The 12,555-nt window shown below is 42.7% G+C and overlaps 1 protein-coding gene and 1 non-coding gene across 2 annotated transcripts in view; both read right to left on the reverse strand.

The window, feature by feature from the left end:
- Positions 1-9,629, reverse strand: part of LOC133111726 (FERM domain-containing protein 5) — a 97,598-nt gene extending 87,969 nt beyond the window's left edge. Inside the window, exon 1 of the mRNA XM_061222281.1 lies at positions 9,290-9,629. Within this exon, the coding sequence (XP_061078265.1) occupies positions 9,290-9,391 (102 nt within the window). The 5' untranslated portion in view covers positions 9,392-9,629. The remainder of the gene's footprint in view (positions 1-9,289) is intronic.
- A 1,981-nt stretch (positions 9,630-11,610) lies between these two features.
- On the reverse strand, positions 11,611-11,682 carry trnah-gug (transfer RNA histidin (anticodon GUG)). The gene has a single exon. It is a non-coding gene; the product is annotated as a tRNA-His (tRNA).
- Positions 11,683-12,555: the final 873 nt, after the last annotated feature.

The raw sequence follows: 12,555 nt of genomic DNA on the forward strand, positions 1-12,555 counted from the left end.
ACAGTGCTGATGATACAGTGACAAGGCATTATGGACAGCAGACTGAGGGCAGGGGCTGAGATCATGCTGTAAAATCATAAAAAAAATCATTATTATCATTGGTTTGACTGCAGGCTCCCAGCACATTTCATCTATTTCAATGTGGAGATTTACTGATGCGATTCAGCTTGAGTCCCTTGCTCAAGGCAGGGATGGGGTCCGTGCTAATGTACAAACTGTGAAGCGAACAGCAGTGAAATTATAGCCGTGTTTGCTGTTAAAAACAGTGTGAATCTATGATGATATTTACATATTACCAGGAAATCCAGATATAACGGTCCTCCACGCACGACACACCACAGAAAACAGTCAGCCCACTGTTCAGTACTGTATGAGCCTGCATGCTCACAGACTAAGAAATGGACACTGTATTACCATGACTTAACAAAATTCTGCATTGTACTCTATATGTATGTGTGTGTGTGTGTGTGTATAGGTATGCATGTCTGTATATGTACGTGTGTGGGTGTGGATGTGTGGATGTGTATGTGCGTATGTGTCCGTTTGTATGTACGGGTGTGTATGTGTGCATATGTATGTGCGTGGGTGTGTATGTGTGGATGTGTGTACTTGCGCATGTGCATAAGTGTGCAGGTGTATGTGTGCGGCTGTGTATGTGTACATGTGCAACTATGCATGCGAGAGTGTATGTGTGTATGCAGGTGTGCATGTGTATACATACATGTGCAGGTGTATAAGTGTGCAGGCAGCTGTACGTGTGGGTGTGTATGTGTGCGTGAGGGTGTGTATGCATGTGTGAGGGTGTGTATCTGCATATGTGCACACGCAGGTGTGCGTGTGAAGGTGTGTATGCATGTGTGTGCCTGCGGGTGTATATGTGTGCGGGTGTGTATGTGTGTGCAGGTGTTTATGTGGGTGTGCGTGAGGGTGTGTATGTGTGGATGCGTGTGTGTGCAGGTAAGCATTCTCCACTGTTGTGCCTCTCACACTGCAGGATTCTGCAGACTGGTTCCTGCACTGCGGCCCGATTCTGGAGCCAGTCCCAAACCCGGCTCTCTCTCACCACACATCAAGGAACTACATCAGCCGCAACCTGTGACAGCAAACACACTATATTAAAGGTCCACTCTTCAATTTAGACTCTGCAGTGTGCAGAGGAATCCATTACATTCTGCGGGTTATGCTGCAATGTCAGAGCAGATTTCAGAAAAATAATGCAAAATATGACTTTTAATACGGAATGATTTATGCGCGGGAAGCAAAGCGAACAAGCTTTCATCAAAGCTGTGACAGAACCCATCTCAAAAGGCATCAGAGCCACAGCTTAATTTGTTTTTCAACTGAATTCACTTTATCCAGCAACGTTAACCGGACCGTCCCTAATCACTGCTTCTTCTTTTTTTTCTCTGTCAATTATACAGTACTGTATACTCCCTGAGAGTCCATGTCATATTTTATTCAGATTACATGACGACCACACCAAACTGTTCATTAAACAAATAATTCAACATTTTGGTGGTACTGCACAAGCTATGTAAAAACCACAACAGTGCCTTCCATAATGTTTGGGACAAAGAACAATCATTGTATTTGCCTCTGTACTCCACTATTTGAGATTTGTAATAAAATGTGGTTAAATGCACATTGTCAGATTTTAATAGAGGGCATTTTTATACACTTTGGTTTCACAATATATAACTTATAGCAGTGCTTATATATAGTCCCTCCATTTCAGGGCATCATAATGTTTGGGACACAGCAATATTATGTAATTGAAAGTAGTCATGTTTAGGGATGAACCCCATCGCCTGGTATAAAAATCACACTACCCCAGACTTCTGAAGGTTTAGAGCTCCTCCCACTTCTGACCTAGAAGCTAACACTGCAGGATAAATATACAAATATATCCCACATTATTAATCTTCTTAAAGGACCAGAGAATCTCAGCCTGAGGATTATTATATATCATATATATATATAGGAAGAAGCCAAATACACTCACTGAGCACTTCATTACGTATTTATTAGGCTTATTTTTTGACGTATTAAGTCTTCTGCTGCTGCAGCCTATCCACTTAAGAGTTTTGATGCATTGTGTGTTCAGAGATTCTTTTCTGCATACCAAAATGTGTGGTTATTTGCGTGACCTTCCGGTCAGCTTTGACCAGGGGATGTCTTTTTTGTACCATTCTCTGAAAACTGTAGAGACTGTTATGCGTGAAAATCCCAGGAGATAAGCAGTTTCTGAGATACTCAAACCACCCTGGCACCAACGTCATTCCACAACCAACAATTTCTGGAGAAAATTGCGTTTCCAAACAGCAGAAACCCAAGCATCGGCGTTTGGGTTCCATGTCCGCGCTGTAAAGAACACAGTTCCACACACTAGCACACAGTGAGCTGTTGTTTGTGCTCAGCCGTCCACACAATATCAGCGGTGTGGTGGTAAAACAAGCCAGCCTGACCCAGGGCATATCTAGATCTGTAAAATCTGTAAAACCCAAAACACCTTCAGAAGAGAGAGAGAGAAAGAGGCCGTAAGGTCAAGTGCTTGTAACAGGCTGAGAGGGAGATCAGAGAGCTGCAGAGATGAAACAGTCACAGAGCAGGTTCAGGCCAATGAAAAAGGTGGCTGACGGGCGGGGCACAGAACAGCGATTGGGATGGAGGTTCAAAAATGAAGTCGACAGCAGGATGTACCAATGCCAAGTGGCAGGTCAGAATAAATGAGCCACTGCAATGCATACCGATGGGATCGGCTAGCACATACTGTATCAACCTATATCGCATAGGATCAGCTAACACATAACCAATATCACAAAAGGGCAGCTAACATATACAGTAACAACCCATATCACATATTGTCAGCTAACACATATCAACCCATATCACATATTGTCAGCTAACACATATCAACCCATATCACATGGGGGCAGCTAATACATATCAACCCAATGCACATAGCGGCCTGTAGCGTAGTGGTTAAGGCACATGACTGGGACCCAGTCCCCGATCCCCGGTGTCCCTGATCCCCAGTGTAGCCGCAATAAGATCCGCACAGCCGTTGGGCCCTTGAGCAAGGCCCTTAACCCTGCATTACTCCAGGGGAGGATTGTCTCCAGCTTAGTCTAATCAACTGTATCCCATTAATGTAATGTAACATATGGTCCGTTAATACAAGTCAACCTGTAAAAATGGGTTTCAATTAAAACATGCGTTTCAATTTAATTATTAATTAAGTTAAACACTAACGGCACAACACATATCACATGGGGTCAGCTGAAACATATTAACCCATACAGTATCACATGGGGCCAGCTAACATACAGCATCAACACATATCACATGGGGTCAGCTGAAACATATTAACCCATACAGTATCACATGGGGCCAGCTAACATACAGCATCAACACATATCACATTGGGGGCAGCAAAATCTCCTCACTCTCCTGTGGCTCAGGCAAATGTGACGTGTCCACACGCAGCCACCAGGCGCTCTGGGGCGCACAGCCGGGGGCGGCACCTGGGGGTGCTGCCCATGCACTAGTTAAATGCCACCTAGAGATGCTCCCGATCTCTGAATGCGGGGGTACAGTCTGAAAAACGAGTCTTGAGAAATGCATTATTTAAAATAGCCAGCCGATTACTCTTGAGCAAAGCCTCCGTCGCACAGGTTGTTACTGTGTGCGTGTGTTACTCACGTCCAAACAAAGCCGACTCACCCAGGCAACCCAAGGCACAATACAATACAATAAGCTTTCATAAAGTGCTGTCTCTACAAGCTTCCCAGGGCACGTTATAGTGAGATTCATATTAAGACCAAGACCAGCACAAAGGAACACATAAGCCTGAATGCCTGGTTTAAGAAGTGTTGTTGCATCTTAGATTATGGCCTGGAGAAGAATGATATTCAGCAGCGGCTGAACACAGAGGGCAGTTGGGTACATGAGGTGACACCAGCACTCCCTTTGCTCAAACTGAAACTGAGAGAGAGAGAGAGAGAGAGAGAGAGAGAGAGAGAGAGCGACAGACAGGCAGAGAGGCAGAGAGGCAGAGAGACAGAGAGAGACAGAGAGAGTGGCAGAGAGAGAGGCAGAGAGACAGAGAGGCAGACAGGCAGAGAGGCAGAGAGACAGACAGAGAGAGAGAGGCAGAGAGACATAGACAGACAGAGACAGAGAGAGAGAGAGACAGAGAGCGATTGAAACCCCACCTGTAGGGAGGAGAAGGAATGAGTGGTGAAGCCTCTGAAAGGTCCTGAGGGTCTGGGGTGCGCGTGTCCTCTGAGTCTTTTACACCGTAACACTGTTTTCATCACGTTACTTACAGCACCTGTATCCGTCATCGCTGTTACACACGCAAATCGGCGACTCGAATTAGGCACCCTGATTTTAACACCTGCCCACGTTTCTCTACAGCGCAGCGAGCCAAGCCAGTGACAGGGATATCAGAGATACCGGTTATACCGTTTAGGAAAACAGATCTGGGTGTAATGAAAAAGCCATCCAGTGGGGATTGGCTCTCAGGACAAACAGTGGAGAGATGAAAGGGTGACCCAGTTCCAGCGCTCGCTGCTCGCTCTCCGCCTGGGTGTCCGGAGACCACGGTCGGCTCCTGGAAGCCCTGCCATCTCAGCAGTGGGGGGGGGGGGGGACCTGCTGTAAATGGGGAGAGCAGCACCTCTTGCCCCTTGCTGACATCACCAGAAGGTTGCACCAATCACTGGCCGATCGCTTGGGGACAGAGGGGTGGAGGCGTAGAGAGTAACAGACATGGGTCCCCCAGACTCAAGAGGAGAGCCCGCACATCCTGCTTTAGAACCCATTCCCCATGCGCACAGAAATGTGTCTTTAGAACCCACTCACTAGTCCTTACGGCCATTCCTTAGAACCTGTTCACTAAGTAATTAAACAAGACATTTAGATTTAGATATTTGTCATTTGGCAGACACTTTTAACCCAAAGCAATTTACAAGTGCATAGGTTCTTCCACAGGTTCCACCGATATTGCCGAAGCCAAACATGAAGGAATAAAATTCATCATCTGATTGGATAAGATAAGATGTAGGGATAGTTTACATATTCTATAAATCCCCTCTTTAGATCCAGCTCACTACATAAGCCATTCTTCTTTAGAACCCACTCAAGTCATCATACTTCAACCACCTCAAAACCCTCTCATTATGATGAGAGGTTTTTGTACCAAATAAAAGTGCTGCATAGTAAACACAAAACATGACATCACACAGCCATCTTTTTTATTTAACATTACTTTAATGAAGAAGTTGTACTGAGAACTCGATTATCTTTTTCTGAGCTCATATACTCATATGACATCATACGACTCATAATCCATTTACTCTGACACTATTATTTGGCCCCATATGCCACTCCACCCTTCGTTATAATCCCATTCAATATCACAACAGGCTCAAGATCACGGTGACATCATCACAACACGCTGCTGCTGCTGCTGCTGCTGCTGCTGTGGTGGTGTGGCTGCCAGACTACAGCTCACCTGAGCTTCCTCCCATCACACCCTGCTGCTGCACACTGAGGGAGCGGTGCACTTCATACCACATTGACTGACATTCACATGAGATGTGTCTTTCTTACTTAAACTTACATTTCCTTATACACTCAGCAAACACTTTATTAGGTATTGATTAGACTTATTTTTTAGACTTATTAAGTCTTCTGCTGCTGTTAATTGCGTTACTGCCCGTCCCTTTCTGTCAGCTTTGACCAGTCTGGCCATTCTCCACTGACTTCTCATTAACAAGTCGTTTTTGTCTGCAGAACTGTTGCGAACTGGATGTTTGTTTTTTTTGCGCACCATTCCCTACAAACTATAGAGACTGTTGTAAGTGAAAATCCCAGCCCATTGCTGATTGCCGAGAGAATTCTGCCCCTCAGGGTGCAGGTGCTGAATTCTGGGAGACTTGGGTTGTCTGTATTCACATCACATCATTTTAAGAGCTAAAAAGTAACGCTTGTGTATTCATTTGATCCTTTGCTCGTTCATTCACACATACACACACAGAATTCTAAATGCTAACCCAGAAAGTTTTACAGTTTATCTGCCTGTGTACTTCTTAACAGAGATAAGACGTGGGTTTTTGTCTCACAAAGGATGCACAAAAAAGGGCCTCTGTCAAATCCAGGTGCACTCTCCAAACGCAGCGAGGTATCATTCAGGGGTAGCAGTCATCTTAGAGCGCTCTTCCACTGCACAAGCACACCTCCCCATCTGTGCTTGTTACTGCTTTTCTTTTCACTTAAAACAAGAACTTAAAATAAATGAAACTCTCAAGCAGGACTGGTACACAAAGAGAGAAGAGACGGGATATCGATAGCCTTCAGCTTCTTCCTGCAGCTCGCGTTTAAAAAAAAAAATCAATCATATCGCACCTTCTTTTTTAAACATGACAGGTTAAGTGTTGTCTTCACACACATGCCATTTCTGTGGAACAAAGTAAACCAGTTCTGTAACCTTCTGAAAATGCTGAAAAGGGTGCATATTAAGCTTATTCATTTTTTTCCTGCACAGATAATTGCATTCACACACATATTATTACAGTATACCCACAGACACACAATTTGTAAACATAACATAAAAGAATAGGCCATTCAGTCCAGCAATGCTCACATTTTCTACCAAGTGTGCCTACTGCTTAGTTAAAAGCCTAAAACTGAAATAGTATCTGGCACTCCATCAAGCTTGGTCTTTACAACCCCCAGTATTTCTGCCTCTACTACATGTCCTGGCAAGCTATTCCACAAAGTGACCACTCTCTGTGTAAAAAATAAAATAAAATAAATAATAAAAAGACTTCCTAATATCTTCCCAAGTCACCTTTTAAAAAGGTTAAAGAGATTAAGCATCTTAAGTCTATCCTCATAACTCTTAACTTTTATACAATCAATCTGGTTGCCCTTCTCTGAACCTTTTCCAGCACCTCTATATCTTTCTTATAGTGCGATCCCCAGAACTGCACACAGTACTCAAAGTGTGGTCTAACAAGAGTATTGTAGAAGGTGAGTATAACTTCCTTAGACGTATGTTCTTTAATCCTTTCACAATGTGCAAGTAATGTGGAGCGTGGCTGTGAAACACACTGGCTCTCAATAGCAGGTGCCACTGAGGGTGGATTAGAGGTCTGGGTATCCCACGGGGCAAATTACAATCTGCAATCAAAGCACACTGAACCATTTCTACCTACTGCTGTTTTTGAAGAGAAGAGTTTTTTTTATTTTATTTTTTCAAAATTACATTATATCACATTACAGGCATTTGGCAAACAATCTTATCCAGAGCGACAAGGTACAGTTTCACAAGCACCGGTTCATTCAAAGGCAATACTGTTGAAAATAATAATATTCTCTCTTTCCCTCTCTCTCTTTCTCTCCATCACTCTCTCACTATCTCTCTCTTCTGTCCTCAATCAGTTTTCTTTGGCCTTCTCGGTTAAGTCTCCATTTCTTCCCCTGCTGCTCTCTCTCCCTCATTTTCTCTCCCTGCTTTTCTCTTCCTCCCCCTTGTCTCTCTTTCTTTTTGAGTTAATATGTGGACACTGAGAAGCCTACCTTACAAAAGAGAACTGCTCCAGGATATTGCCTGACATGAATACCCCTCCATAATATTTCAATAACATTCTCCCTGGAATATTCTGGAATACCTGCTGCCTGATGGTTTCAGTGATACACCAGGGATCTTCTGGCTGCACAGCCGTGTTGCTGCTCAGTGATGACTAATGAAGACACGTTGTTAACAATACAGTATGTCAATGAAATTGAAGAAATTGTGATAATTAAATCCATTATAACAATACAAGGACCATACATTTTGTACTGATATTGAATGGAGCAGGTGTATTGAAACAACTTGCACTGTGGTGTGCAACGTGCAAATAAAATGATTGACGGCACTGATTAGACAACTGGTGAGGAGCAGCTGCAAGTCTGAGTCCTATCGCACTCTTGGGGAAGGTGCTTCTAAATATTCAGGTTTTGTATTTAAGAACATTAGAAGAAACATGACTGACTGAAGTGAGTTAAGCAGCCTGCCTCCTGATATGTGCATTTTCTATGCAGAAATCTAATAAAAAATTAATCCAGTCCCACTTAAGTAGTGTATGGTTAACTGTGTGCAGTTTCCCGTATGGATAAACTTTTATGACTCTGCAAGGATTTCAAATTTGTGGCAAGTCCCACACTGATTCTGTAATTAAAATAATCAGTCTTATTAGGGACCTTCTGAATGCCTCTTGAATATTAAAGAAACCACTCTTAGGAATACTGTCTGCCTATCAAATTTTGCGAATCTTTCCACAGTAGCCCATTAGCTTGCACGGTAGCCCAACACTGCTTTGTGCAGCACTAGGCTGATCACGGAACGGTGAATCACTGCATTCTACTACCGCGTTCCCGTTATGCGTGCGAGAACCGCGTTCGTTACAATAAATTACCCTGCTAAACTAGGCGAAGCGTTCAAAAGGTCAAACGACAATTTAGCTACAGTAAACGCTCTGTGTGTATTCAGTGCGCTCCATGCTGCCTGCATTCGCAGCGATAAAAAAAAACAAAAAAAAAAACAATCAACTGCGTCACTTCTCTTCATTGAAATTCCGTGAAGAGTTTTATGTGTTTTGCGTTTTTAGACCGTCGTTGTGTCCATAGTATTGCAAGCGACGCCTCATAGGTCAAACATAGACGGACACGATGAGACATATCATCAAATGCAGTTCCCTTCTTTGAATTCATATGCACAAACCAAGCTCCCGTTAATTATCTATCGGATATCTAACTTCATTTGTAGGTATGTGAGAGAGTCACTACGGCGATGACATCCATAAATCGGTTTGTGAAATTGTCCATATTAAACATAGTCATGGTCAACCCAGCACAAGCTGCCTTGAGATGGGCACGACAACAGCGCTTACACACACGCACGCACGCACACACACACACGAAAATAATTAACCTTGCCAAATGATTGTGCTCGAACAATGCACGCAAAAAAGTAATTATATTACAGCGCATTTAACCCTTTGATACTACGCAGTGCAGGTAAAATATACGTGGATGAGTTCGGCATATCCCCAACAAGCAGATGAAGAAGCGTGACCTGGGGTATGCAGGTGGCCAGTCACTAAACAGTGCCAGCACGTTTCTCTCCGCACGAAACAATGATTTATTATTGCTGCAGCCGTGGTCGGGAATCAGTGTGAGAGCAAGTAAACCCCATTGACACAGTAGTAGCTAGGACACTAATTGTTTGTGGACTAACCTGAATCGTGCAGGTGTATTCCGTATCATCCAGAAGCCTGACGGTACAGTTGTATTCTCTTTCTAGATTCCGGATGCTGCCGCTCATCAGTCGACTCAACATCTTCTTACACAATTTCTCCTCCGCGTCTGTCTGGGACCAGAACAATAAACTGAGCACAGCATAGAAGTAATGTCACATAAGCCACCTTTTCCGGTCTTCCAGTTGAATGGCAGCTGAAGAGTTGCGAGACAGTATGCAGGGTTTAAGCATCGCTACCCGGCAGACGTGAACACGCTGTTTGCTCGGCGTTTGTATACAGCCATGAAAACACTGGCGGTCCTGTTCTAAACGCAATCCGTTGTGCTTACAGCCGTACTGTGAACCATTCACAATTCACCGCTTCATACTTCAGTTAGCCTATAGGGCGGGTCAACAAGCGCAGAATGACGTCCCTGAAAACCAACAAGGGAGGGGTCTGGTAAATGGCACTCGAACCCGACAATACCAACGCAGAGTATCACCCGTTTGGAGTTCTAAATTACCCAATAGCCGCGGAGGCAGGTTCTGAAGTGCGATTTCGGAGTCCCCCTCGACGCCTATTTGGACAGCCCTAATGCCGTAATTATCGTGCAGGTAACTCGCATATTTAAGGTACCACTTAAAATACGATATATGCTATATATGGTCTTGATATTCACAGGCAAAAACTACATGAAGATAGTTGTGAAGAAGGTTTGATTAAATGACGTGTTGATTTCCTAGAGATGTAGACATAATCCCCGTTTGACTGATCGATATAAACGGGTGCATAAAGGAGTCTAGTCCGTGTTTTGCAGATCATAAATAGGCTTTGAGATACCCTATACCTGCAGTCAGAAAATCCCCATACCCGCATTAATCTGAATTGAGGTGCATCTTTTGGTATGGATTCATATCCAGATGGGGCTGTCGCCCTACATATTGTACATAATGTTGAACTATCGTACCTATCTCTATATGTCGTTATTTGTTCTGTTATTTTTTTTATTTATCATTGTTTCAAATATGATTATCAAACTATCCCCCAACGTTTTTAACCTGAAAATAGATATTTTTTTTAAATAACTGAAGCTTCATTTGTACTGACCAGATTTAAAAGAGCAGAACATACATAGGTTTTAAACGTGTTATCGCAATCCGTGAAAACTTCAATAAATGTCAACAGTGTGAACGTTTTCTCTGGAAATTTTCGCTAGAGGGCGCCATTATTCCACGTTTCTGTTGTCAGCCTGTTGAAGATGGTGCAGTGTGTTTGGTGCTGTAAGGACCACATGTGTTCTGACGTTTTTGTCTAGACTGGTTTACGGAATGCATCTCCCGATGGATCTGTTGCTTGGTCTGATGCTTAGTATACGAAAACTCAGCTTTTTTCTGGGAGTGAAATAGATTTATTTATGATCGTATAGTTCTTGCTTTGCCTCTTCATATGTTTAATTTCTCACAGCATGCATGTATTTGCAAATACACATTGGCACCGTGAGTAGGCCTATAGCACACCCAGAAATACAATTAACCTTTAACAATTAACTGTGGGTATACAAATAATATGAACTGCAGCATTTCCCGGCAAGATACACCAAGGAACTCTAGTATCGTTAAAAGCAAATTACTTCAGCGAGAAAAAGTTGAGTGGTGGTATGTTGGCGGATGTCTTTGAAATGTGATTATAAAGAGGAAGGACAAGCAGGGCTAGTCTGAATAAATAATTTGCCATTCGTGTGAGATATAAGGCGGACTGTTCTGAATGGCCGTTTACTCCTTGCACATATCTGTTGGCTTTGTGAAATGTGAATTTGAAAGGAGTAGTGCAAATGGCGCACTCTGGCGGTTTGCCTCCAGCACATAAATGCTATCAACAAAATACGCAAATTACACTCAGAAATACAATGTATTCATATACATGTACGTCCACGCATAGGCCTGTATACATGCTCTCTGATGTGGGCATATGCACATGAATGCAAGCAGACACACACACTGACGCAAGGACACTTGAGTCTAATTAGTCTGGCAGTTGAGGCAGTTGGTATTCTGCAAGTGCTGGTGTTAATGTGTGGCCGACTTATTCACAATTCTGAAGCTATGTAAATAAATGAACGCAAAAGGTACATTTCTATAAACATTCAATTATGTCGAGTGAAAATTGAACATTATGTGCTTGTGTATGTCATGGATTTAAACCGTTATGTTTCGCTCAATGTTCAACATGTTTGCTGCATTACCTATTAGTCATTAAGGTGCTTAATAAACTGTTGATATTGAGCAAAAATGAGCCCTTATGCCGTGACATTGTACCACAATGCCGTGACTCGGATTCGAACCGAGGTTGCTGCGGCCACAACGCAGAGTACTAACCACTATACGATCACGGCGAGCTACCAGGGCTCTGGCGCAGGGATTTTCGGCAACCACTTTGAGGTTATGTTTTGTCGATGTAAAGAATCATGTTTTGGGAAACTGTTTAATACCAACTACACTGTAGGCTGCCAAAACTGTTACCAACCAAATCGAGTAGGCTTGTTAAGAGTAGGTAGGCCTATTTATAGTTCACTCTTGTTACGCGTAGGCTAAATTACCAACACTACATATATTAAAATTAGCTTAATTAAAGTAAGTCATTTATTTAATTTATTTATAAGGTATTCGGACGACCGAATGTGCACTCGTAGGCAGAATTTTTTAGAATGGCAACCAATCTAACCAAGAAAACACTTCTTATCATTAATCGTTCAATAGACTAATTAATTATAGTATTATCGTCCAATAAACTGTTTATACCATTATATTAGAGTACCGAATTAAAAGCGCGGTATTTAAAGTAGCCCATTTCAACCGTATCCCAGTCAGTGTGGTTAACAATATAAGTAGTGTGTGAGAATGTTAAATACAGCCGTTGTATATTATTACAGAAGCCGTCAGTTCACAAAACCTGAACTAAATGATGATCTGTACAACACATACTTTAGAAAATCAATGTTGTTCATAATTTCTGGCAGGCTACAGCATGTGATTTGTAATCATTGCTTAAATTAGTCTAATTACGTAGGAATACACGTTGTAAATGTGCATATTTTTACTACTAAAATAATCTGGATTAATATTGTCTGTACGGTCTGTAATATTGTACTGGCACTGCAAGCATCCTTTGGGCCCCGGATAGACCAAAATGAAGAAACACGCTGCAGAACCTGCAGGCAGCCTGTGATTCAGTGGTGTGGTACATGTTCAGCCAAAACAGAGTACGC

This window comes from Conger conger, chromosome 15, assembly GCF_963514075.1.
Source record: "Conger conger chromosome 15, fConCon1.1, whole genome shotgun sequence".
In the NCBI taxonomy this organism is placed as follows: domain Eukaryota; kingdom Metazoa; phylum Chordata; class Actinopteri; order Anguilliformes; family Congridae; genus Conger; species Conger conger.